Source organism: Pollicipes pollicipes, unplaced genomic scaffold, assembly GCF_011947565.3.
Source record: "Pollicipes pollicipes isolate AB1234 unplaced genomic scaffold, Ppol_2.1 Scaffold_4002;HRSCAF=4701_pilon_pilon_pilon, whole genome shotgun sequence".
NCBI classification, from domain to species: domain Eukaryota; kingdom Metazoa; phylum Arthropoda; class Thecostraca; order Pollicipedomorpha; family Pollicipedidae; genus Pollicipes; species Pollicipes pollicipes.
Window position 1 is genome coordinate 45340128 of NW_023596420.1, and position 24789 is coordinate 45364916.

At 50.0% G+C, this 24789-nt stretch overlaps 4 protein-coding genes and 1 long non-coding RNA gene across 6 annotated transcripts in view; 2 read left to right on the forward strand and 3 right to left on the reverse strand.

The window, feature by feature from the left end:
* LOC119094570 (nuclear pore complex protein Nup133) overlaps nucleotides 1-11262 on the reverse strand; it is a 12665-nt gene extending 1403 nt beyond the window's left edge. The window contains exons 1-10 of the mRNA XM_037217630.1: nucleotides 10895-11262; nucleotides 10118-10227; nucleotides 9251-9423; nucleotides 8789-8911; nucleotides 7990-8190; nucleotides 7240-7428; nucleotides 6371-6500; nucleotides 1597-1758; nucleotides 889-1054; nucleotides 32-191 (exon numbers count right to left, since the gene is read on the reverse strand). Of these exons, the coding sequence (XP_037073525.1) occupies nucleotides 32-191; nucleotides 889-1054; nucleotides 1597-1758; nucleotides 6371-6500; nucleotides 7240-7428; nucleotides 7990-8190; nucleotides 8789-8911; nucleotides 9251-9423; nucleotides 10118-10227; nucleotides 10895-11025 (1545 nt within the window). The 5' untranslated portion in view covers nucleotides 11026-11262. The remainder of the gene's footprint in view (nucleotides 1-31; nucleotides 192-888; nucleotides 1055-1596; nucleotides 1759-6370; nucleotides 6501-7239; nucleotides 7429-7989; nucleotides 8191-8788; nucleotides 8912-9250; nucleotides 9424-10117; nucleotides 10228-10894) is intronic.
* Nucleotides 2913-4968, forward strand: LOC119094029 (putative protein BRICK1-B). The gene is made up of 2 exons (XM_037217093.1): nucleotides 2913-2998; nucleotides 4704-4968. Exon 2 carries the CDS (start codon nucleotides 4707-4709, stop codon nucleotides 4935-4937), a length of 231 nt encoding a protein of 76 aa, XP_037072988.1. The 5' UTR covers nucleotides 2913-2998; nucleotides 4704-4706; the 3' UTR covers nucleotides 4938-4968.
* Nucleotides 11263-12652: 1390 nt separating the features above from the next.
* LOC119093592 (uncharacterized) lies at nucleotides 12653-13168 on the reverse strand. The gene is made up of 2 exons (XR_005093641.1): nucleotides 12836-13168; nucleotides 12653-12800 (listed from the first exon to the last, which is right to left on the reverse strand). It is a non-coding gene; the product is annotated as an uncharacterized LOC119093592 (long non-coding RNA).
* Nucleotides 13169-13172: 4 nt separating this feature from the next.
* LOC119093591 (enoyl-CoA hydratase domain-containing protein 3, mitochondrial) lies at nucleotides 13173-20842 on the reverse strand. 2 transcript variants are annotated; one of them, XM_037216567.1, is made up of 4 exons: nucleotides 20805-20842; nucleotides 15020-15213; nucleotides 14525-14716; nucleotides 13173-13695 (listed from the first exon to the last, which is right to left on the reverse strand). In XM_037216567.1, exons 2-4 carry the CDS (start codon nucleotides 15206-15208, stop codon nucleotides 13207-13209), a joined length of 870 nt encoding a protein of 289 aa, XP_037072462.1. In that variant the 5' UTR covers nucleotides 15209-15213; nucleotides 20805-20842; the 3' UTR covers nucleotides 13173-13206. The 2 variants fall into 2 exon arrangements, with proteins under 2 accessions (XP_037072462.1, XP_037072461.1); XM_037216566.1 differs by lacking the exon at nucleotides 20805-20842 and having other exon boundaries at nucleotides 15020-15351.
* A 207-nt stretch (nucleotides 20843-21049) lies between these two features.
* Nucleotides 21050-24764, forward strand: LOC119093290 (N-alpha-acetyltransferase 20). The gene is made up of 6 exons (XM_037216225.1): nucleotides 21050-21350; nucleotides 21782-21806; nucleotides 22363-22453; nucleotides 23044-23173; nucleotides 23762-23892; nucleotides 24206-24764. Exons 1-6 carry the CDS (start codon nucleotides 21298-21300, stop codon nucleotides 24289-24291), a joined length of 516 nt encoding a protein of 171 aa, XP_037072120.1. The 5' UTR covers nucleotides 21050-21297; the 3' UTR covers nucleotides 24292-24764.
* Nucleotides 24765-24789: the final 25 nt, after the last annotated feature.

Consider the following 24789-nt stretch of genomic DNA (forward strand, 5'->3'; position numbering starts at 1 on the left):
GCAAGCTCACCTGCTCTGCGGCAACACTCACCAAATCGTTTTTGCAGAAGAGAATGCAGGCAGCACGCAGTTTGGCTTTGACATCCGAGCTGGATGTCAGCAGCTCTTCCAGGTCGACCTGGGTCAAGGACACGTTGAAGGACTGGGACAGCGGCGCCGTCTGATCCAGACCCAGCAGCGACAGATTCATCCTGAAGTCAAGCGACAGTGCGGTATGAGCAGTTACGACGAAAACGCATGGTGGTCCATATTGTGACAGCACATCTCCAAAACGAAAGAGTAAGCTACACATTCTAATGGCATTTATATAAAATCAATATGCAAACTCGAAATTTCCGATCAGTTAACATAACACTGCGGCAAGCAGTGGCAACACAAACCCGACTGGTGAATGTGACATCAATTGAAGAATGTTGATCCCCGCTTAAGTCCAGCGCATACTGCTGCCGCGGCGCCTATTAGCTACACGAAAACAGCCGCCTGCGTAACTGGCAGCTGCGGAAAGCCGTCAGTGGCGTACGCCTGACCGACACCGGCTGGCGTCGCGCGCATGACGCGTCTAGCGCGGGGTGAGCGTGCGACGCGTCTTGCACGAGGTGAGCGTGCGGCCCGTCTAGCGCAGGGTGGGCGTGTGGCGCGTGTGGCGCGTCTGGCACGAGGTGAGCGTGTGGCCCGTTTAGCGCGGGGTGAGCGTGTGGCCCACCTACCGCGGGTTGAGCGTGTAACGCGTCTGGCGCAGGGTGAGCGCGTAGCTCGTCTAGCACAGGGTGAGCGCGTGGCCCGTCTAGCGCGGGGTAAGCGTGTGGCGCGTCTAGCGCGGCGTCACCGCGTGACGCGTCTAGTGCGGCGTCACCACGTGACGTGACGCGTAGTCAGTGCGCGACGCACGTCTGACTGTGGTCGGCGCCGGGTGCGGTGCGAGCCGTCAGTCGGAGCAGGCCCGGGTGGCTGGTGAGCACGAGCGGGGCCGCGTCGGCGCCCAGGCCCCAGCCGATGATGCGCTCCCCGGGAGGCGACAGCCGGACGGCGTCCTTCAGCTCCGACGCCGGCGCCACTGTACGACACACGCACAGGGTCCAACGCCGTCAGTGGCAGGGCACACGCACCAGCATCGCGGCCAACCGGCAACAGCTGGACGGCGTCCTTCAGCTCCGACGCCGGCGCCACTGTACGACACACGCACAGGGTTCAACACCGCCAGTGGCAGGGCACACGCACCAGCATCGCGGCCAACCGGCAACAGCTGGACGGCGTCCTTCAGCTCCGACGCCGGCGCCACTGTACGACACACGCACAGGGTTCAACGCCGCCAGTGGCAGGGCACACGCACCAGCATCGCGGCCAACCGGCAGCAGCTGGACGTGGATGCATGGATGGACAGCGATGGACGGTTAACCAGCACCGCTTCCCTAGCATGGTCAAACACCAACAAACGCCACAACCATCAGATTGGACACGTAGCCCAGCAGCCGCGATCAACATTTCTGACTGTCGGCACATACATCAAAGAGCACTGAAACTACCATATGGGCACATGCCGTTCAGCACCACACACCGAAAACCTGTGAGCCGGCGTCTGTTATGGACGGCACTCACTGTTGACGCATAGTATTTGGCGGCGGTCGTGGATGAACACCCTGTCGCCGGCAGCCAGCATCCTCAGCTCGGCGGCACACTCGTCGCCGCTGGGCGTGTGAGGGATGACATCGAACCACGACCAATGGGCCGCACCGCCGGCGCTGACGTCATCCACCGCACCTGTCCGAGCACCGTCGGAGTCCAGCTCGGTCCGTGAGACAGTACAGCGGTGCAGCACAGCCAACTGCTGCCCCCGACATGTGGTAGGTGCTTCGCAATGCGAAAGGCAAAGGAATTAGTTTGTATTACACATCCACTCTCCACTTTCCAGTTCACACTTCAAATTTCCAGCAACACTTTGTTCATTAGAGGGGCAGGGACGGCGACCAGAGCGAGGAAGTGCAGATAAAACAGAGCTGAAAGTGAACACACTTCCAGCTTTTCACCAACCCGGGGTGTGAAATAACTTACACAAAAGAACTATGCCCGCTCAAACATTATTCGGAGTCATTTTTATTTTGACTCTTGAGGATTTTTCCGGTCTGATAGGTTAATGGGTAAGAGTGCCCGCCTTCCGATCAACATAACCGTGGCGGGGTAGGTACAAGTCGTTTCATTTGCTCGCTATTTGCCCGTAATAGGCATGGCATGCGGCCGGTGGGAGCGGCTGCCAGAAAGGTCGGATCACGTCAAAGGGCAGGACGGCCGTGTCAAGCATTGCGGCACGCCTAACTTTGGCCACCAACTTGCTTCGCTGCCTGGATTGCACAAAGGGATTGAAGGAGTCGGGACTTTCTCGAAAAGCACCACTTACCGAAACTTTTAAAAAACTGTTTTATTTCATGGTGCTACAGCCTACAACAAATGAGACAGTGGTAGAATTTCGGCTGTTTAGGATGTATGAGTAGGTAAGCTGCTTTCTAAAATAAGCACCATCATTCCTTTGAGCCAAAATACAATTGGAAAACTGTTGGCGGACCACCTTACTTCACCACCGTGTGCAAAAATGAAGGGACAAACCGTTTGATATAACCCCGCAGCCTGTATATGAAATTTGGTTTCTGGGAACAAAACCAGAAGATCAATTGAGTTAAAAAGGAAAAGTCATCAATTGCACGAATGATTATAAACAATCGTACGAAACTAAGCAAAAGCAAATTCCTTGCAGTCTTTTAGCTCCAGTTCTTGAAGATCTCGTCTACACCGCGCCATTATTGGAATTAAGAACACAAGGGCGGGCGAAATCATCAACTGTCACCCCACTGTGCGGTTAGACGCCCGAGTCACCAGTTAAATCAGGTGGGGGTATACGGAAGTTGGCAAGAAACCCCACGGGACTGCATTGCACACAATATAAGTCAAAACAGGCATCTGAGGGGTGAGGGGTTCCTGTCAGTCCGGGAGCTAGTCTCAAGATAAGGTAAGTTTTCAATGGAGAATGCATCTGATTAAACACCTTAAGCTGGAAAAAATCAGAATTCTGGATATGTGACATGATGATTATGACTGTAAATATAAAACTGAGCTTGCCATCAAGAGAATATATGCCATTAAACTTATTGCTGCTCACAAGATGAAAGTGAGCATTTAACATTTGGTCACACAAAAACCAAGTAAATTGGGATAATCAGCATGCAAATAAACAAAGAGATAAATGTTCATGCCTTAACTAAGGCTTACTTTATAGCATGGGATACTACACTGGGCTTCAACACAAGTTATTAACATATATCACCTGAAACACTAACCACAGATATAAAACCAGAAAACCAGCCTTGAGCCATATATTGTGTATTCATACATTAGCATCCTCCATAGATTTGCATCTCACTGCCAAGCTATACTTCATATCACAATCACCTATATCCACATGCCTGTCTTCAAAACTTCATCAACCTAGCTGTGACCACTGGTGCTGAGGAAGCACAATTTCCAATAGCGCAAAATGGCGCCAGAGGCTGGTACATACATCAAACATGACTGCCGTGAATTTGACTGATGATTTATAGTGGTGGCCCCAAATAAACAGCAACAGATTACTAGTGCCAGTGGAATCAGGTTTAATAAATATATACCACTCCCAGTAGGAATAACCAGACTCATTGAAGTACAATTTGCAGAAAAATTGCACCTGGTACTGTTTGGATACTGACTCTGTCCAACCAATGGTATCTTGGTGTTTTTACAGGTTTGAACAATAACAACAAACCAGCTTTTGTGACACATGACATGCAATTGAGTGGTGTGATGTAGTAGTGTTCTACTAACACATGCTCAGGCAGGGGGGGTCAAAGTGACCCCCACATGTTAACATACAGCATGGCATGAGTTGAGTTTGACTGTGATCAGAAATACTGAAAAATCATCATCCCAAGCAGCCTTCATATCTCCACTCTGAGTGGGAATAATGATGCATTCCATGAACATGTACTCAAAAGAGGTGGGGGATAAATTTGACCCCCCCCAAGGGGTTTTCAAGAATAATTTCTGAATAGTGTGACATGGCCACACCAAACTCAAAACAGTCTTGTATGGTTTTAGTCACCATGACCTGCAAAGGTCAAAAAGGTCATTGACCTTAAGTGAGCACCAGTGGCCTTTTCTTAGAACAGGTATCTGAATTCTGGGGACACTTTGGACACCAACCTGGAGTGTGAACTTACTTGACTTCATTTGACCTGAAGAACACACCCTATGAACTCCAAACTTTGAAATAAGTGAGTTCACATTCTGGCCAACACACCCAGTGAATTTGGTGCTTCTGGCTCTCTTGTTTCTGAGACATTATGGGGGGGGGGGAGGGGGAGAATTGACCCCCACCCAAGCAAAGGGTATTCAACCAGCCACCAGGGCACATGTTAGATCAGGGCTGGTGTGGTAAATCTGTGGCATGGCAGTAGTCATCTATAAGTATAGTTTCAGCTAGCCAGGCTTCACTAGACAACCAACTTGGCATAAAAAGGCTTTGCCTGGGATTTACCCATGCATGAACAAGATAATTTTGAGGCAAACATGTTCTGGCATTCGTGAGTGCGACTTTCAGATATAACGTGTGTGGGGATCGTATTTTGTGAACCAACGCAGCGAGCATTGACAATGCCCCGTCATATTGCCCTGACCTTCAGAGGATGGCCACAAACCACCGCGAGGCGATACAGATGCAGATCCAGCAGGACTGGGCCAACCGCGAGTACATTGAGGTCATCACCAACAGCATCAAGAAGATCGCGGAGTTCCTCAACTCATTCGACCTGTCCTGCAAGTCTCGGCTAGCCGTGCTCAACGAAAAGCTCACCAAGCTGGAGCGGAAGATCGAGTACCTCGAGGCGCGTGTGACGAAGGGAGAGACACTGAACTGAAACGTCTGATACGTGCTGCTGGAGTGCCGCAGCACGGACACACGCTACTGCTGCTGCTGTGGGAGCGGCCGGTGGCGCGAGTGAATGCGTAAGTCGCTATGCTTATTCTGTGAGTGTTGGCATGCCATATGTTGAAAAGCGGCCAATGTGTTTTTTTTCTATCTGATCTGTGTAGCTCGTAGATACAGGCCGTGGGATCGCCACGTGATCAGAAGCAATGATTCCGAGTTCACATATTGTTGAGGAATGTTTGTCCACCATTATTCACTTCAAAATCGCACTGTGTCAACGGCATATCTCAGCTCGTCATATATCTATATTTCTGACCCAACAGCATGCATTTGTTGACGAAAAAAACAGTACCCAGGCGTACCAAACATTGGTATTGCAGCTGGTTCGAGCGACGTGGTCGCCACAATTTGTCTAACGCTAGCCTCTGAATTCGCTTCTGCCAAGTGCTATTACTGGCATTGTGTGCACAATCTGTTGTTTTGTAAGAAAACATGAATATCTCCTATTTGCGATTTTTGCCATGTTTTGATGAGCTAGGCGCACCGGACGAATATCTCCTCGGGATCAACTATTGAGATGGCATTTTAAAATGACCTCGCTCCCTATTTACTCCCGAAGAGATTTGTCCAAGACAAATCCAGGCCGTCTACAATGAAATGCTTCGTGGTAGAGTTGGTACGGCAGCAGTGATCTCAGTGCGCTGCGCCCTTTTCGCACACGATGCTCTTAAGCCTTGTCACCCTTGCGTTTAGGTTCGTGGTTGACCCAGTCACGGAGCATCGTCCGCCTGTTTTCTGGATACTTGTCCATCTCCTGCTGAGTATCGGTATGAGCCTGGATTGTTCTGCGGTGCGACGCCGCTTGGCTGCCGGGTAGGAGCCCGCGCGGCGGCGCGTGACCTCGCACAGAGCAAGGATCGTGACCTCACAGAGCGAGGATCGTGACCTCACACAGAGCGAGGATCTTGACCTCGCCCAGAGCAAGGAGCGTGACCTCACACAGAGCGAGAATCGTGACCTCACACAGAGCGAGGAGCGCGACCTCACACAGGGCGAGGAGCGTGACCTCGCCCAAAGTGAGGAGCGTGACCCCAGAGCGAGGAGCGTGACATCACGCAAGGAGCGTGACCTCAGAGCGAGGAGCGTGACCTCACACAGAGCGAGAATCGTGACCTCACACAGCGCGGGGAGCGCGACCTCACACAGGGCGAGGAGCGTGACCTCGCCCAAAGTGAGGAGCGTGACCTCGCCCAAAGTGAGGAGCGTGACCCCAGAGCGAGGAGCGTGACATCACGCAAGGAGCGTGACCTCAGAGCGAGGAGCGTGACATCACGCGAGGAGCATGACCTCACCCAGAGCGAGGAGCATGACCTCACCCAGAGCAAGAAGCGTGACCTCGCCCAGAGCAGAGTATGGCCTCACCCAGAGCGAGGAGCGTGGCACCGGACGGCGGCGGGTCTTGGGCCGTGATGAGCACCAGGACGCCGTGGCGCGTGACACAGAGGTCACGGAGCGTCACCTTCAGCTGGTCGGCACTGCTGGTCTCACGACTCTGTAACCGAGCGTGACACCGTCACGTCTGAGCACGAGCTCAGTGCGCAGCGCACAGCGGCTGGTCCCGGCGAGTGGTGTGACAAACGCTTGGCCAAGCACAAGCTGCATAAGCAGAGAGCAACCTCGCCAGAAACACATACTTGACGTGAACAACAGAACGACTAGCGCCCGCGCGCCTTTCAGTTACTTAATCAGTTAGTGGCATGTGTCACAGACACATTTTAAAACCCACACAGGCAGAGAAACGAGAGTATTGCCACTGATGCAACTTGTGTTCGGCATACAGCGCTCTGACCCCATGGTATTAAGCGGTAAAGCCGTGATTTAGCGGGTACAGTTTCCACGCGGCAAACGTGAGAACAAATATTCGAAAATGCCGTGTCCTAAAAGCGACGAAGCGAAAAGATGGGCTGACAATTACAAATATATCACGAACGCGAACTGGCTGCCACTCCACACATATATAACTACAGCAAGAATTCCATGATTCCAGCCCTCTTAACATAGGTTTTACGTACGTTGGTTTGGGAACGGTACGTGGTCAATGTCCAGTTGTCCACAGGACAACACAGGCATTGGCATGTCTGTTAATAAATCGTGCCAGGTGACTGGCACAACGCACTATTTCTTAAGGAAACTGTCAGTAGCCATGACCTGTTTTGCGGCCGCCCGGCCAGCCCGTTAGCACGGTGCGGCGGCGGGTCCCGACCTCGCCCCGCCGCGTGCCGGCTACTGACCAAGTCGGCCTGCAGGAGGCGGTCGCGCGCCAAGCGGACGAGGTCGGTCTGCGCATCCATGCGGTCGGCATCGCTGGCGGCATCCACCCACCAACGCTGCAGGTGCCGCGCCGTCAACACGAACACCGTGCGACCGGCCGGCGCGTCGGCGCCCTCCTCAGGCGGCGCGGCACACAGTGACACCAGCGGCTGGCGGCCCACATCGACCTGGTCACACACAGTGTAGCACAGCCAGCCGGCCCTCACCGGCCCGGTCACATACAGCAGCAGCACAGCCAGCCGGCTCTCACCGGCGCCGACGACTGATGCGGCCGTACCGCGGGGATTGGGTGCTGTTTCAGACAGTTTCCGACCTGGTCCGTGCCACGGCTGGCATGGGAGGTCACGCCAGGGCGCTGTGTCAGCCCACGGAGCCCTCCCTACACCACATCGCCAAGGTGGCGATAAATGGCAAGGCTTGATGATGATAGTCGAGGTTTTGGGGAGTGCCGACGTCTGCGTTCGTTTGGCGCCAAAACGATCAAGCTTTATCTACCTCGAATCGAACAACCTTAGCGCACAAGGCCCGGCTTTACGCAGCACGCTAAACCGACAGTGACACTTCAGGAAATTACAAGCACGATCCATAGCATGACAACGCCCTAAAAACACACAGAAACCAGCACAGCCCCCGGCGGCGGTGTGTATCAGTCGGCGCTGCGCGTCGGCCGCGCCCCGACGCTGGGACGGGCGTGGCGGGCGCGCGCTCACCTCCTCCGAGCCTGCCGCCTGCATGGCGCCCCAGATGAGCGACGAGACGCGGCGTCCAATGCCGCCGAGCAGGCCGGCCGGCGGCGCCAGGCGGCGGCAGGCCAGTCCACCTTCCCACGTTACCAGCACCAGCGTGGAGGTGGTGGTGGCCAGCAGGCAGCCGGCCTCGCCCAGCGACACCAGCCGCTCGCACTCCTGGCCCTGGCGGGGGTGGCGGAGGCACAGGTGACAGACGGATGACAGACGGATGACGGACGGGTGGCAGGCGGGGTGACAGGCAGACAGACAGACAGACACAGGCAGGCAGACGGGTGACAGACAGGTGGCAGGCGATGACGCCTGACAGACTACGCGACAGACGGGTGATGCACGTGGCGGACGCGCGATACATAGGACGTGACAGGCGGTAACCACGCCGCCCATGACGTGTGACGATAGTGGCTTACTCTGCGGCGTGGGACTTGGAGGGGCGTTCGGTCTCGCCAGAGTCAGGCCAGCGTTACCCAGCCATCAAACCTCACAATCTTTTAATCGAACCACGCATGCGGATTTTCCGACGACCGCAAGTGAGCAAAAAAACAAGCACGGTACATTCAACAAAACACCCCACCACACGCACCATGCCCCTTCCAAAGCCCATCACTTTAAAATGCGGCAGACGTTTCCAAGACCTAGATTCCATTTCCGAATTGCGCAACCAACCACGAACTACACGTCTCATCTGAGCACATGCGCCGGCCGCGCCACCTCTGTGACGTCCCGCCCTCCACGCGTGACGGCGCACGCGTGCTCCACTCACCTGTAGGTCGGCACTGCTCTCGATGCTGGAGCTCTCGTAGATGACGCTGGGCCAGAATCGGAGCGTGCCCTCAGGCGAGACGGCCAGGCAGCACGGCACGTGGGTCTCCGAGCCGCCCAGCACCTGCGAACAAACAGCAGCTGCAAGTGCCACAGAACAATCCAGAGCAGCTGCACCATGATCTTTAACAGGTGAAGAGTGCAACGAGTGCAATGCAGCAAGGGTGGCGATGTACAGACGCGTGCCGAAAACCAAACAGAATGCCACGTGACACGAGAGCTCACGGATGAGGACATGCGACGATCATACCCTGCAAGCAGCTCCGTGATCACTAGACCACCCTCAGCTACTGCATGGAGGACGGTGACCTGAGGGTCGTGACACGGCCTTCAGTTCACTGGTGATGATAATCTTCCCGGACATAGTCCAGCTCCCAGCCAGGACGCCGGCGCCAGCTCTCACCTGGACCAGCTCGGCCCTGTGCGCCAGGTCGCTGGGCGGCAGCGTGAGCTCGCGGCAGAACGCCACGCGCCGCGGCCCGTCGGCGCCGCTGAGCCGCCACACCAGCAGCCGGCGGCCGCATACTAGCCAGCACCAGCCGCGCTCCGACACCTGGGCGCTCACCTCGCCCCCTCCTGCCGGACCAGACGCGGCGGGCGCGCGTCAGCGACACCAGACATGGGATATCAAGACATTGCCCAATCAGGATTCTGCCCCTTCCTGAAAATGGATTTATTCCTGGACATTGACTCTGCCACCCAAAGGTCCATGCTGTTGGATGCACTGGCCATAGCCCATGAACCCTATGATGGTGTAGAACTTGCATTGTGCAACAAATGTCATGATACTGCCTCAGACAGCAGTTTCCTTGCCATGTTATGATGATGTGATTTCTGTTTGCTCAATGCAGTTGGCAGACTATCCCAGCATAGCAACCATATCACATAGTCACATTATAGATCTGCTATATAAACATTATACATATACATATAAATGTCAATCAAACACAAATACTTTAGACCTTACACTGTTATGGGTAGCCTTCCTGTGCATGCATACTATACCAGTAGCTGGAAAGCTTAGTTTTTCATGCAAGGTACATAGCAATTACCAAAATGAGTACTAAGGTCATATAAACCAATGCAACACACAATCCTTAACTTAAACTTTGTTACATATGTCAGCTAAAACAGGATATTGCACCCAGAATTACATGAAAATATGGTAATGTCAGATGTGTTTTAAATGTATTTGGACCAAGTATGAGCAGTAACAAAATACAAAAATGAATTTTAAATTATATCCCTTTTCTTAAAATAGTATACTTACTATCAGATGAAGCAAGAACTTCAGTAACCAAGACTGGAAGAGGTGGTCCCAATGACTCTAAAATATATTCTGGAGTTTCTTCCACTATCCTGGATGCATGAAGGCCAGGGCTGAAAACAAACAGTTATTGGAAACAAGTAGTGACTGCAGGAATCTGCAGTTAGGCGAGTGGGTTACAACTAAGACATATCCTCAAGTCACAGTTGAACATGCTTCATCACTGGCACCATAACATCCACATGTCATAAAAACATTCATACATAATGAGCCAGAAACAAAGCTTACATACAGTATCCCTGCACCCTGCTTTTGGCAAAGCTAAACCCACCTACAATATGTTCTACTGATGTGATGTGTTACAAGCCAGTCTTTGAATGCAATAAGTGGCAGATACAGTCCACATAATGCTGATCAAAAACACAATCTGATTCCTAACTAACATGTAGTATCCCAGCTGGGAATCTCTAGTATAGATTGGTTTGGTCATATCCTTACAATAAGTTCAAAATCTGATCCTATTTAGCAATACTCCAACCAAACTATTATATGATAAAATCCACATGGGCAGCAGGGTTAGTTACCCTAGTCTTGAGTTATCATTAACTTAATCATAAGTGAGGACCAACATCAGTTCCCTTTCCACATATTTCAATAGTGATGGAAATGACATGCTAACACTGATGCACAGAATACATTTACCTCTGTCTGTCCAATTGTCCGGAGCTGGCGGAATGCATCTACACATTACTGAATGAATCAAATAAGTGTCATAAATACCTGGCAGTGAACGATGAGCGAAGTAATCCTGGAGTTTTGATGGCAGACTTGGACTTTTTCCCAGATGCTCTTGGGGATGCTCTGGCAGAAAATGAGTCCCAGGACACTGATGAAACTTGAGGAGTGTACATGGTGCTTGCTTTGCCTTAGAAACAAACCTAAACTGAGCCCTAGTTTGAAATCTAAACTGATTACCTACAACCTTGCCCACATTCAACTCGCTATCTACCTGGCTTACAAGCTACACAAAGCACCAAGAATATATGGGGGACTTCTTCAGAAATCAATGAGAGTGGTGCTCGCTTACTATATCCGAAATATAATAATCCATGCGCTTCCGATAAAGCACCGCATTAGCGCCACGTTTGAACGATCTGGGGGAGCAGTTATAGCCCAGCGCATTTTATGAACCGCCCAGCTGAATGTATTTAATGAGCAGCATTCGGTAACATATCAAGTACTTTACACATCACACCAAAATGCCAAGTTAATCGCTTATTGCCGTCAACGATTTTACTCCAGGGACAATTGTGTTGTCAATCATTCTGGAAATAATGCACGTGACGATGTCACAGTTTACCGAGACTAAGTGCTCAACATTGCAAAGCGCCGGATCGTTGTTTAAACGTATCCGATCGAGGGCTCAAATTCCCCACTCTCGGGTTCTCGCATCGTGACCAGAGGAAGTTGGTTGAAAATCGCGGACAATGGGTGACATTTTCAATGAACCAGGGATGCAGTTTCCTATGCGTTCGGGCAGCTTCAGTCCCCCCCCCCCCCCCCCCCCCGCCAAGTTTGTGGGAGAAGTGGGCCAAATCCGGGCAGAAACCCGTTTGTCGGCGAATTCTGGGAGTAAGTTTCATAATTCTTCGCCCCCTCCCCAAAATGACTACAAAATTACGCCCCTGCGGACGGCTCATATATGAGGACGATCACTCCATGACAAGGCCGTTTTAGGTTACCTGTTCCGTCAACAGATACCACGGACATTCGGAGCGCATCGATGTAGGCCAAAGCTGGACTCCAGGCCGAGGACTCCGGGGAGGGCGGTGAACTCTGATGCCACACTGCCACGATGCGTACCCAAAGGCGCAGTTGCGATCGGTGACGGCGAGACAGAAACATAACCATAAAGCCTTGGTGAAATTGTCGTAGCCCACCACGTCAGAGGCATACGCAGATCGGCCAATGTAGGCGGTCGTTGACGGTAGCGGCGCCGCCTCAGTCAACCTGGACCATTGGCGTCCAATCTTCTCTATAGTGGCAAAGATAGTCTTCTTTTTCTTTTAGGTTCTTTCTATTTTTTCATGTGCGACGGGTTTTATATCGCGACGTTGCATAGTCATGACAGAGATATTTGAGTTTAGGGGCGCGCTGACATCGGAGGTCATTTTGCGCGCATGATTAAGATAAGCAAGCGCAACGTTTTTCAACTAGAGGGGAGAAAAAATACCGGAAACTTAACGCCTGAAAGAAATGAAAACAACTGACTTGCGTTCAGCAAGTAAGAGTCGTCCCTCCCAAGACGTCCAAAGGGGTAGATCCTCCCTGACCAGTGACTTTCAGCACGACCTCTTTACTAGTACTTTCTATGACTTCGGACGCTGGTGTTGGTGCTTATCGTGCGACTGGGGCCGGCGCGGCAGGGTGCTAGCAGTCGTGGGTGCTTCGGGCTAACGAAAGCCAGTGAGTTATTACCTCCTGCCCAGCTGCTGGTGTGCACAACAGGGGCTCGAGACTCCAACCAACCGTGATGCCTTGTGTTCTGACCATTATATTGTTACATCAACTGAAACGGCAATATCTGCAACATGGTACGCATAAGGTCTGTGGTAAGATTCGACCGGCAGATCAGCTGAATAATATTTCTTTGGTGGCTTTCGCCGACCGACCACGTCCAAAAATGCTATGTTGCGTATTTAAGGGACCGTCTTAAGATACCTGAATAAAGGCTTTCTTATGGGACACATGACAACAGTAAAAGAGATGGAATCCAGCATCAGACCACTGTGGAGAACTCCACTACTTTCTACGAGCCAGGCAAACACATCCCAAGCTATTCCCTTAACTTACATAGATAAACCATGGTATAAAAACCTTTAGATATACAAACCATCTCATAATTGGCACTACTCTAGAATCAGTAACCTCTTCAACATGCAAATAAAGTTGGCATTAAGATACAGCAACCAACTATTGCCGGATTCCCCTTATCCGCGACAATATTTCATACACAGCCTGTTCAATCATACCTCGAACCTGGTTCCCGATACCCCCCCCCCCCCCACCCCACCCCACCCCCTAAAGCCCGCTCAGTCGTGCGCCTTCTCGTCCGAGTGGGTCCACGTCGGCTCCCGCTTGTCGATGAAGCTGCGGATTCCCTCCTGGCCGTCGCAGAGCGCGATGTTGTCCACCATGACCTTGCTGCCCAGTCGGTAGGCCTCCTCAATCGGCAGCTCCAGCTGCTGGTAGAAGAACCGCTTGCCGAGCGCGATGACGGCGCGACTCTTGCGCACGATGGCGGCGGCCGTGTGCGCCGTCTCGCGCTGCAGCTGCTCGGGCTCCACCAGCCGGCTGACCAGGCCGGCGCGCAGCGCCTCCTCGCCGCTCATCGGCAGCCCGGTCAGCAGCAGGTGAGCGGCCACGCGGCGCGGCACGGCGCGCGACACGGCGATGCCCGGCGTGGAGCAGAAGAGGCCGATGCTGCCGCCCGGCGTCGAGAAGCTGGAGCGCGGCGTGGCCAGCACGATGTCGCACGAGGCGGCCAGCTGGCAGCCGGCCGCCGCCGCCACGCCGTCCACCTGACGGCGTCCGGTGACGGTCACTGCAGGGTTGGGGTGGGCTCCTGGGACCAGCATGTGCAGTCACTCTGGCACCACACTGACACAGGCTGCAACTATGCAAGCCCATAGGGCTGAAGTGGTGGGACATCAATGCATCATGGTAGTCCCAACCACTGGGCTTGTGCATTGTTTGAGTTCCCAATACAGAGCAGATATGGTCTCCACAAAACATTTAACCAAGCAAAACATTTTGGAAAGACACAAGTGTCAGCCTCAGCCTTGAATGGTTGGTGAAACACTTATGTCTTGCCCATGTTAGTGAAACTAGGCCTGCTAAACAGCTCAATCAGTTTCATTTGTCCTGAAACATTAAATGATCATTTTCCCCAAAACAGCTCAAAACAAGCAAAATACTGTACACACATCATTGCCCTATTAAAGCTTTATGGTTCTTAAATGTATCAGTTTAAATGTCTCAGTTTAAATGCCCCATCTTTGTGATGGGGCAAGGAAGCATTACAGTCCCATAGCATAACCAGTAGCTCAACTTGCTGTTCAATTATTAAATAAATGTGCATTGCTCACTTTTTAGCAACAAATAAACAGAACACATCTGCTGATTTTCTTGAACATTGACCTAAAAAATAATTTACTTGCCTATTTCAATGAGTCATCATGATTCACAGAAGAAAAGCACCAGAATACAGAGGCAACCCTCATAGGTAAACACCAGCTCTAGTCTGGCAGTTAAGATTTGTAGATACAAATACTGTTTCAGTCTAATGATCTTGACAGCATGGCCAGCCCCACAGCAAGGTCAGACATCAGTGTCCACCAAAACCAGTACCTGTGCTATGATGGGCACATCAAGACCCTGCATGTCAAGCATGAGCCGGGAGCAGGTCTCAAACACCAGCTGGTGGTGTTGTCGGCCCCGTGCACTTGTCAATTCCTTCAGGTTGTGACCAGAAGAGAAGGCTGGGCCCTGGCCACTCAGTACCACACAGCGTATCTCAGCAGGCAGTCTAATCATGTGCTCCTGAGCAAAGAGACAAGATGTCAGTCTGGACCTGAGGAACTAAGCATAGGGATAAACAGAAATTAGTGATTCACTTGTGCAGGTCACAAGTCCCAGACATTGTGGATAGTACAGTTAAAGCTTTGCTGTGACATTGAGATTGCATTGAAATATTTGATGATTTGGTGTCTGTTTGGATGGCAAACAGCAGCATTTGGTCATCCCACACAAAATTTCAAAACAGCGCTTGTTCCAGTTTGTGGCAACTATTCCAACTCTTCATATTTACAAACAAATTTTAAAACACAGTGTGCTATAGTGTACCTGCAATTCATGAAGCATGCCAAGAGAAAGAGCATTCCTTGTCTTGGGTGCAGTCATGGTGATGTTACGAACACCTTCAGCATCATGTACTGAGGTTAGACTGCTTGAAAACCTGCAGGACCTGATGCTGCTGCCAGCTCTGAGCAGCGTGACTCTGGCTTGGCTGATGCGGCATGATATGGTCGCCATACTCTCTGAGAAAAAGGACAAATTTTCAACATTGGCATCACACTCAACAAATTTATATGAAATAGTTTCATACATTTCCAACACCTCGGATAGTTGCAATGTTTAAACAGTGTGAAAGTTAGAAGAGAATACAGCTTCTGAAAATCTGACACTCTCCGGCTTTTTTTTACTTGGGTACCTGTATTGCCGACGGTGGGGAGAGAGCTACGCTGGCCGCAGGGTTCCTGTACTGCCGTGATGGAGAAATGCTGTTAGGTATCAGCCGACGTAGTGACGTCACTGAAAATGGGTTTGCATCGATCGGGGTTCTTTTGGGCCGACTGAAGGCTACAAGGCATTTGCTAGCGATATGATGTCACTGGTATTCGACTGGATATGTGACGTCACTGGTTGTGAGGCTTTAGGGATCTTTTGGGTGCAATGAATGCCGTAAAGCATCACCTGACGATATGTCGTCGCTGGTATTCAATGAAACATCAGGCGCAACAGGCCTTACTCCATCTTTACCTTTCGTACCTGTCTGCTGCACGCATTTGCGTGCCGAATAAAAGCTTGACCGAATCACCTGAATGTGTGACGTCACTACTCATCACTTGATACGAGTGCACTTAGGCCCCACGGCCGCGGTGTATCATGTTCCGTGAAATATCACCGGGTATCGTGACGTCACTGATATTCGACTAAATATTGGTCGCAACAGGTCATGCTTCATTTTTACCTTCGTACCTGTCTATTGCAAGTACAGGCGTGATGAATAAAAGCTACCAAATCACGTGAGTGTGTGACGTCACTGGTCATGCATTTTTATGGATCTTTGGGGGCCAACTGAGGGCCGTAGAGCATAACCTAATGATGTGACGTCACTGGTATTCGACTGTGTGTGATGTCACTTGTGATCAGATTTAAGGCCTCTTTTGGGCCGACGAAAGGTCATACGACATTAACTGAAGATGTGACGTCACTGGTATCCGAATAAAATTCAGGCGGGACAGGCCATGCTTCATCTTTACCTTTGGTACCTGTCCATTGCAAGCATTTGAATGCTGAAGGAAGGCTCTGCCGAATCACCTGAGTGTGTAACGTCACTAACCATTAATTTACACAGACTGCTTTGAACCCACCGTAAGCCACACCACATCAGCTGACCATATGACGTCACCGGTTTTCGTCTAGATGTCATGCGCAACAGGCCATGCTCTATCTTTGCCTTTCGTACCTGTTTACTGCAAGCATTTGCGTGCTATATCAAGGTGATGCCGAACCATCTGAGTGCGTGACGTCACTGGTCATGAGTTTATACAGGTTCACTTGGGCAGCTCAATGCAACAAAGCATCATATCCTGTGAAGTATCGCGGGATGATATGACGTCACTGGTATTCGACTCAACATCAAGCGCAACAGGCCATGTTCCATCTTTACCTTTCGTACCTGCCTACTGCAAGCATTCGCGTGTTATATCACGTCATTGGTTAAGAGTTCTTACGGGCTCTTTTCAACCCCCTATATGGTATAATGCTTCAGCTGACGATATGATGTCACTGGTGTTCGACTTAACATCAGGCACAACATGTCATGTTCCATCTTTGCCTTTTGCACCTGTTAAAGTATTGGCGAGCCTAATATTAGCTCCGCCGAATCACCTGAGTGCGTCGTCATGAGTTTTTACAGGCTATTGCTGGCCGAGTGAAAGCCATAAGGCATCATCTAACGATATGTCGTCACTGGTAATCCACTAGGTGTGTGACGCCATTGGTCATGAGTTTTCTCGGGCCTTTTTGGGCCGACTTAAGGCCATTAGGCATCAGGTAACGATATGACGTCATTGGTATTCAATTAAGCATCAGATACAATATGTCAAGTTTCATCTTTACCTTCCGCACCTATCTACTGCAAGTATTCGCGCGCCACATAAAGGCTCTGCCCAATCACCTGAGCGTGTGGTGTGACTGGCTATGAGTTTACGCGGGTTTACTCGGGCTGACTGAAGGACATCAAGCATCATCTGGCGATGTGACGTCACTGGTATTCAACTTAACACCAGGCGCGACAGGCCATGTTCGTCTTTACCTTTCGTACCTGTCTATTGTAAGCACTGACATGCTTAAGGAAAGCTCTGTGAAATCCCCTGAGTGTGTAGTGTCACTGGTCATGAGTTCTTTACGGGCTGCTTTTTTGTACCTATAGGGTTCAAGACATCAGTTGACGATATGACATCACTGGTATTTGACTTAATCTCAGGCGCAACAGGCCATGTTCCATCTTTGCCTTTCGCACCTCTATACTGCAAGTATTCGCGCGCTACATAAAGGCTCTGCCGAATCACCTGAGCATGTGGTGTAGCTGGTCATGAGTTTACGCGGGCTTACTCGGGCTGACTGAAGGACATCAAGCATCACCTGACCATATGACGTCACTGATATTCGGGCTGTGGCCCAGACTTATGGCCGCTAGGCGGCGCCCTTGATTATTATTTAGCCATCAGGACATTCCGGACCGTAGCTGCTCAGGGGCGCATCCTGTGATGTCGGGCGGAATAGCTTTGCATATACGTCGGTTTGTGGGCTGGGATCACCTTTGTTTTGTGTTTACGTTTGTTCAAAGTTTTAGTCGTTGAAACAGCCCGTTGCGTTTGAAGTTGTTACTTAATGGTGCGCACAATAAAATTAGTGTGCTTAACTATGGTGCATCTCCCACCTCTGCTGCGGAACTCCGTAGCCGTAGGTGGCCAAGTGACCTCCTACCAACTGATGATCAGTGACGTCACATACTCAGGTGATTCGGCGGAGCCTTCATATAGCACGCGAATATTTGCAGCAGCCAGGTACGAAAGGCAAATATGGAGCATGACCTGTTGCCCCTGATGTTTAGTCGAGCACCAGTAACGTCATGTCGTCAGCTGATGCATTATAACCTAAAATGGGTTCAAAGGAGCCCGTAAAAAACTCGTGACCAGTGACGTCACACACTCAGGAGATTCGACGGAGCCTTCATTCAGCACGTCAATACCTTTAATAAACAAGCACAAAAGGTAAAGAAAGTACGTGGCATGTTGGACCTGATGTTAAGTCGAATAACAGTGACGACATATCATCCTGTGATGCTTCACGGCAGGTGTTGCTTTGTGGCCTTGGGCGGCCCAAGTGAATCCGTATGAACTCATGACCAGCGACGTCACCCACTCAGATCATTCGTCTGGAGTTTAGTCGATTACCAGTGACGTCATATCGTCAGCTGATGCTTGATGTCCGTCAGTCAGCCCGAGTAAACCTGCACAAACTCATGGCCAGTTACACCACACGCTCCGGCGAATCGACAGAGCCTTTTTGTAGCGCACGAATACTTGCAGTAGGCAGGTGCAAAAGGTAAAGATGAAACATGGCTTATTGCAGCTGATGTTAATTCGAATACAAGTGACGCCATAACGTTATCTGATGCCTAATGACCTGAACTCGGCCAAAAAAGGCCCGTAAAAGCCCATGACCAGTGACGTCACACACTCAGTGGATTACCAGTGACGTCATTTCGTTAGCTGATGCCTTATGGCTTTCGCTCAGCCAAAAATAGTCGGTAAAAATTCATGACCAGTGACGTCGCACACTCAGGTGACTCGGCAGAGCCATCATTTAACGCACCAATACTTAACAGGTACGAAAGGCATAGATGGAACATGACCTGTTACGCCTCATGTTAAGTCGAACACCATTGACATCATGTCGTCAACTGATGCATTTTCCCTATAGAGGGTTCCAAGGAGCCAGAAAAAACTCATGACCAGTAACGTTACACACCCAGGAGACTCGACAGAGCCTTCATTCAGCACGTCAATACTTGTAATAGACGGGTACGAAAGGTAAAGATAGAACATGGCCTGTCGCGCCTGATGTTAAGTCGGACACCAGTGACGTCATATCATCAGCTGATGCATTTTACCGTTTGGGGGTACAAAAGGTCCCGTAAAAAGCTCTTGACCAGTGACGTTACTTACTCAGGAGACCCGACAGAGCCTTCATTCAGCACGCCCATACTTCCAAGAGACAGGTACGAAAGGTAAAGATGGAACATGGCCTGTCGCGCCTGGAGTTTAGTCGAATACCAGTGACGTCATATCGTCAGCTGATGCTTGATGTCCTTCATTCAGCCAGAGTAAACCCGCGTTAACTCATAACTAGTTACACCACACGCTCAGGTAATTCGGCGGAGCCCCTGTGTCGCGCGAATACTTGCAGTAGATAGGTGCGAAAGGTACAGACGAAACATGGCTTAGATGGAGCATGGCCTGTTGCGCATGATGTCTAGTCGAAACCCAGTGACATCATATCGTCAGCTGATGCCTTGTGGCCTATAGTAGGCTCAAAAGAGTGTGCAAATTAATGGTCAGTGACGTACACACTCAGGTAATTTGGCAGAGCCTTCCACGGCAATGCCTGCAATGGACAGGTACCAAAGATAAAGGTGGAACATGGTCTGTCGCGCCCGAAGTTCATTCGAATACCAGTGACGTCACATCTTCAGTCATTGCCGTATGACCTTTCGTCGGCCCAAAAGAGGCCGTAAAACCTCATGACCAGCGACACGCACAGTCGAGTGCCAGCGACGTCACATCGTTAGCTGATGCTTTATGGTCTTTAGTTGGCCGCACAAAAAATCCGCCAATACTTGCAGCAGACATGTACGAAAGGTATAAATGGGGCATGACCTGTTGCCTGATGTTCAGCCAAATACCAGTGACGTCATATCGCCAGCTGATACCTAACGGCATTTCGTCGGTCCTATAGGTCCCGTGGAAACCCACAGCCATTGACGTCTTACAGTCGTATAGCAGTGACGTCGCTAGCTGACACCTTGCGGTCTTCAGTTGGCCGAAAAGCACCGTTGGAACTCATGGCCAGTGATGTCACACACTCAGGTGGTTCGGCAGCTTTCATCCAGCACGCCAATGCTTGCAGTAGACAAGTACAAAGGTAAAAATGAAGCACGGCCTGTTGCGCCCAGTATTTATTCGAATACCAGTGACGTCACGCTATCCGGTGATACTTCGCGGACCACGACACACCGTGGTCGTGGGGCCTAAGTGCACTCGTATGAAGTGATGGTTAGGGATGTCACACATTGGGGTAATTCGGTCAAACCTTTATGCGGCACGCAAATGCTTGCAGCAGACAGGTACGAAAAGTAAAGATGGAACGAGGTCGGCCGCGCCTGATGTCCAATCGAATACCAGTGACGACACATGGTCAGCTGATGCATTACGGCATTCAGTGGACCCAAAAGAGCCTTACACACTCACGACCAGTGACGTCACATACCCAGCCGAATACCAGTGACATCATATCACAAGCAAAAGCCTTATGGCCTTCAGTCGGCCCGAAAGAACCCCGATCCCGATCGATGCAAAACCATTTTCAGTGACGTCACAATGTTAGCTGATGCCTCACAGCTTTTGCCCCACACGACAATACTCGAAACCCTGCAGCTAGCGTAGCTCTTCCCTCCGTCGGCCATACAGGTACCCAAGTAAAAAATTACCCACTCTCCTCTGTTTTATGTTAGTTTACATCGACAAAGATATTTTACATCGCCAAAAAAAATGCCTACCTCATAATACACAAGACGCCTGCGTGATCACTCGTAATCGAAAACGCATCATAAAGCAAGCTCTGCATTTGCTCATTCGTCTCATACGCGTTACGTCTGACTAAAACCAGTAGATTTCCATCTGTTCGATGCCTGCGTATACAGCTGGAATAGGGTAGATGCTTCGAATGTGATTAGTGCAGATAGGTCCTCACCTCAGTCGTTGGCAAATTTCGCGTGACGATCGGAGTATTTACTGAACGTGATAAGACTAAAAGTTTTGATCTCTTGTGGTTGCACTAAGGCTCCGTGCTTGCATCGGACTCCGGTGCGGCATCGTAATCAATTGTTATTTGGAATGGTGCTCAAGTAGGCCTTTTATGTTTGTGAAACCCGTGGTGTTGTTCCCGGCGGCGGTATAGTATTGAGCGTCGTCGACGTGTGAGAGAGAAAGAGCTGAGCGGCTCACTGCAACAATTGTGCATCGGTATTCACGCTTATACCTGGCTTCAAAATGACAACAATCCGGCGAATGACCTGTGATGATTTGTTCAAGTTTAACCTGGTGTAAGTTCATTTGGGTGGCTTTCAGAAACTGTGTGACAGTTAACCCTCATATCTGATCCGTATTTATGATATAAACTGAACATCAGGATGTGGTCCCACTTTTGTGTGTTTGATGTCCAAGTGAGCCACTGATCACTGGGCTCCTTTGCTGGATTTGACAGGATTTTGAGTGTGTGCTGCAACAAGGCTCCTGGAGGTCTTATTGAATGTGCAGCATTTATGTAATGCTAAAAGGAATATAATTGTCCATGATGTGGTGTTGTTTCTGTGGCCATCTGCAGAGCCTAATTGTATGTTTAGGTTATCTAAATGCACATGGTCAGTTTGAATTAGGGTATAAAGTTCTGCATCACTGGCATGCATTTGGAAATAGCATGTGTGTGGCAGTAAAACTGGTGTAAACATAAATCTAATCCAGACTTTTGTTTCAGGAATCTGGATCCCCTGACTGAGACTGTATCCTTTCAAGTCTTGAAGTTTCAGCATATTGAGATCTTAATAGTTAATGATAAGGTTCCAAGTGGTTTTTAAAGGGAATGGAAATTAGTTTTGACCATCAAGAATCTAGTTTTGTTATTCATATTGTATATATATATATATATATATATATATATATATATATATATATATATATATCACAGAGTCTTTTCTGTTCTTTTTCCCATTATTTTTGTTATTTTTCTGACTGAATATACTTGCCATTCCTCTTTTTAATAATCTTATGCTGCTTGCTCTATTGTAATGCCATGGTGAACCCTGATGTCACACCTCCAGATGCCTGCCCCTATCACCTCACTTTATTTTACTCAGTTTCACAGGTTCATATTTCTCCTCACAGGCTCACTCACCCAATTTCCTAAGAAGATGGGGAAATCATCAAAATGTCTAAAATCCTGCAAAGTGACACTAAATTCCTGTGAAATTGCCCATGATGTGTATAATGTTTGGTAGTGAGGGAAGTGGCATGCGTGTGTTTTCTGTGACTTATAGCATTGCCTTGACTTCGGTGCAGTATGGGATGTCATTCTATATGCAGTACATGGCCCATTGGCCAGAGTATATGCAAGTGGCAGAATCTGCCAGTGGCCAGATCATGGGATACAGTGAGTATAGGGAGGAAATCCTGCAGCATGTCATTCCCTCTGGATGCTGCTTATTAGTAATAAGCACAGCTGGCAGCAGATAGAACCATTGCAGTGCTAGCTTCAATCTCCAAATATATGAAGTATAACATATTTTGGGAGTACTTAGCTAGGTGGAGTTTCACTTTGCTTTCAGGGGATGTGACTTGCTCAGCACGTTTTAGCTTGTCAGTGTGTGGCTCAAGCCACCAAAGGTCATGAAAAATTACTAGCAACAACATGCTCGCTGGTTATATCAGACTACAAATCTTGTCTTTTTCCCTGCCCAGTGAAACATGTGCATCTTAAATTATATGCAAGAGTAAGCAAACCACTGTTGACCTGACTGGCAATTTGTCATTATATGATATGTATGAGTTACTTTTGTGTTGCATAATGCTGGACATAAATATCATATTAATGAATGCTCACATTTCTTTCACTGGTCAAAATGGTCAAAATGACACATATTTGAAAGGCAGAAGTGCATCACAAATCCATGGCCATGCAACAATCCCTGTACCACTGAAGCCCTGTGCTGCATCCTTGAGTGTGTGTTTGCCCTTTGCCAGTCATGGGCAAAACGGAGGGGCACGGCGAGCAGTGGCACGGTCACGTGACTGCTGTGACGGTGGCGCCGACCTTCCGCCGGCTGGGGCTGGCCCGCAAGCTGATGGACTACCTGGAGGACGTGTCCGAGCGGTGAGTTCAGCCCCTGGAGGATCACTAAACCCCTATGGGATGGCGGCCCTGCACTTAAGTGAAATATGTCAAGTAAAATGTGAAAGGTATCAATGACGAGTTTACAAACGGACCGAAGGGTCAGACTAAGAGACGCACTAATTGCATAGAGAAGGCAGTGCAATCCCTGGCAGAAGAATGTTTCCCCCATTCTTAAGTCAAGATATACCCTAGCCATGGAAGAGACCTTAACCTGCAGTTTTTGGGTGCCTTTAAGTTGAGGTGTAGAGTTCAATCCAGTAAAGTCACCATTCATAGCTCTGGTACCTGTAGAGTGACAGAAATGGTCTTCAAAGTGGAAAAATTATGGAAATGTGATAGCTTTTCCGAACTTTGCGAGTAGTTGTACACTGCAGGCGAGTGGTGGCCGGCCCGGGATCGGCAAGCCGCTGACCGGAGGTTGTGACGTGTAGCCGATGTTGGCGGGTGTTGCAGGTGGTGATAGTTCGCGCTTCAATGGCTGTGCTCGTGGATCAAAACGTGTACCAAGCGTGCTTTTTTGTTGACGTCGAGGCAGACGGGGAGGCTAATTTTGCCTGCGTTTCTCAGGAAGAGGGCCTACTTTGTCGACTTGTTTGTTCGAGTCAGCAACAAGGTGGCCATTGACATGTACGGAAAGTTGGGGTACGTGGTGTACCGCAGAGTACTGGAGTATTATTCCGGTGACGAAGATGCATTCGGTAAGCCTTGCCAACACTTCAATTTGCGTACTTTAAATTGGGATTGCATTGTCAAAACTACCTGGGATAAGCTTTTCAGTGCTAAATGAATTTTTCAGTTCGACGAGCATGAACATGAACGTGACAAACTTACGTCGCTTTTTGTTTGGCGTGAATGTTTTTGGTAAAGAACTATCTTTTTACACGCGTGCTTAGAAGCGTACCTCTATTCCCGTGAACGTTGGCTTGGATGTGACAACCGCGGTGCGACGACTCCGTTCTGCCTGACACGACATTGCCGTTAACAACCGCTTCCGCCTGGCTCCGTCGCCAGATATGAGGAAAGCCTTGTCCCGGGACCCGGGCAAGAAGTCGATGATACCTCTCAAGCACCCGGTGCGTCCCGACGAGCTGGACTGACCGGGCTTGAGCGGGCGTGCCGTGTGTCTTCATTAATAACGCCGCGCCACGCGCTCCCGAGCAACATGAAGCACCTCTTTGTGTTAAAGTGTCTCTCTGCCGATGGACGAAGCCCTCGCCCCGGCTTTGCCTCGATGACGCCTGCGGTTTGGCGGTCTTCGTCAGTCACGTGTTGGAAGACAGCGGCGGGAGTTATGCCAGGTGTACCTTGTGTCGGAGATGCGTGTTTCGCAGGCTGGAAGGACCGGTGTTACGTCATAATAGCGTGGATCTGTGAAACATGCGTGTGTTTTGAGTGCCAAATTTAACACTATTTTGATATTTCGACCGCCCCGTTATCCAACGTTGAACAGCTTCTCAGACGTTTCTATAAACACATGAAGCGCCCTGGGTGATGTACATCTGCTCGCATCTGCAAAGCTAACAGCCATGTGCCGCCTCCCAGCCAAATACAAGGTTGTTCTTGAGCCCTGGTCCGGCAGCCCGGCCCTCTGAGCA

Coding starts and splice junctions, on each gene's coding strand:
- LOC119093591 (XM_037216566.1), bottom strand. CDS start 15,283: ATGTATGAAACTATTTCATATAAATTTGTTGAGTGTGATGCCAATGTT. Junction 14,717..15,019: donor GCATGCTTCATGAATTGCAG/GTACACTATAGC, acceptor CTCTTTGCTCAG/GAGCACATGATTAGACTGCC. Junction 13,696..14,524: donor ATGTGCCCATCATAGCACAG/GTACTGGTTTTG, acceptor GGACGCCGTCAG/GTGGACGGCGTGGCGGCGGC.
- LOC119094029 (XM_037217093.1), top strand. CDS start 4,707: ATGGCCACAAACCACCGCGAGGCGATACAGATGCAGATCCAGCAGGAC.
- LOC119093290 (XM_037216225.1), top strand. CDS start 21,298: ATGACAACAATCCGGCGAATGACCTGTGATGATTTGTTCAAGTTTAAC. Junction 21,351..21,781: donor TTGTTCAAGTTTAACCTGGT/GTAAGTTCATTT, acceptor CTTTTGTTTCAG/GAATCTGGATCCCCTGACTG. Junction 23,174..23,761: donor CTGGAGGACGTGTCCGAGCG/GTGAGTTCAGCC, acceptor TGCGTTTCTCAG/GAAGAGGGCCTACTTTGTCG.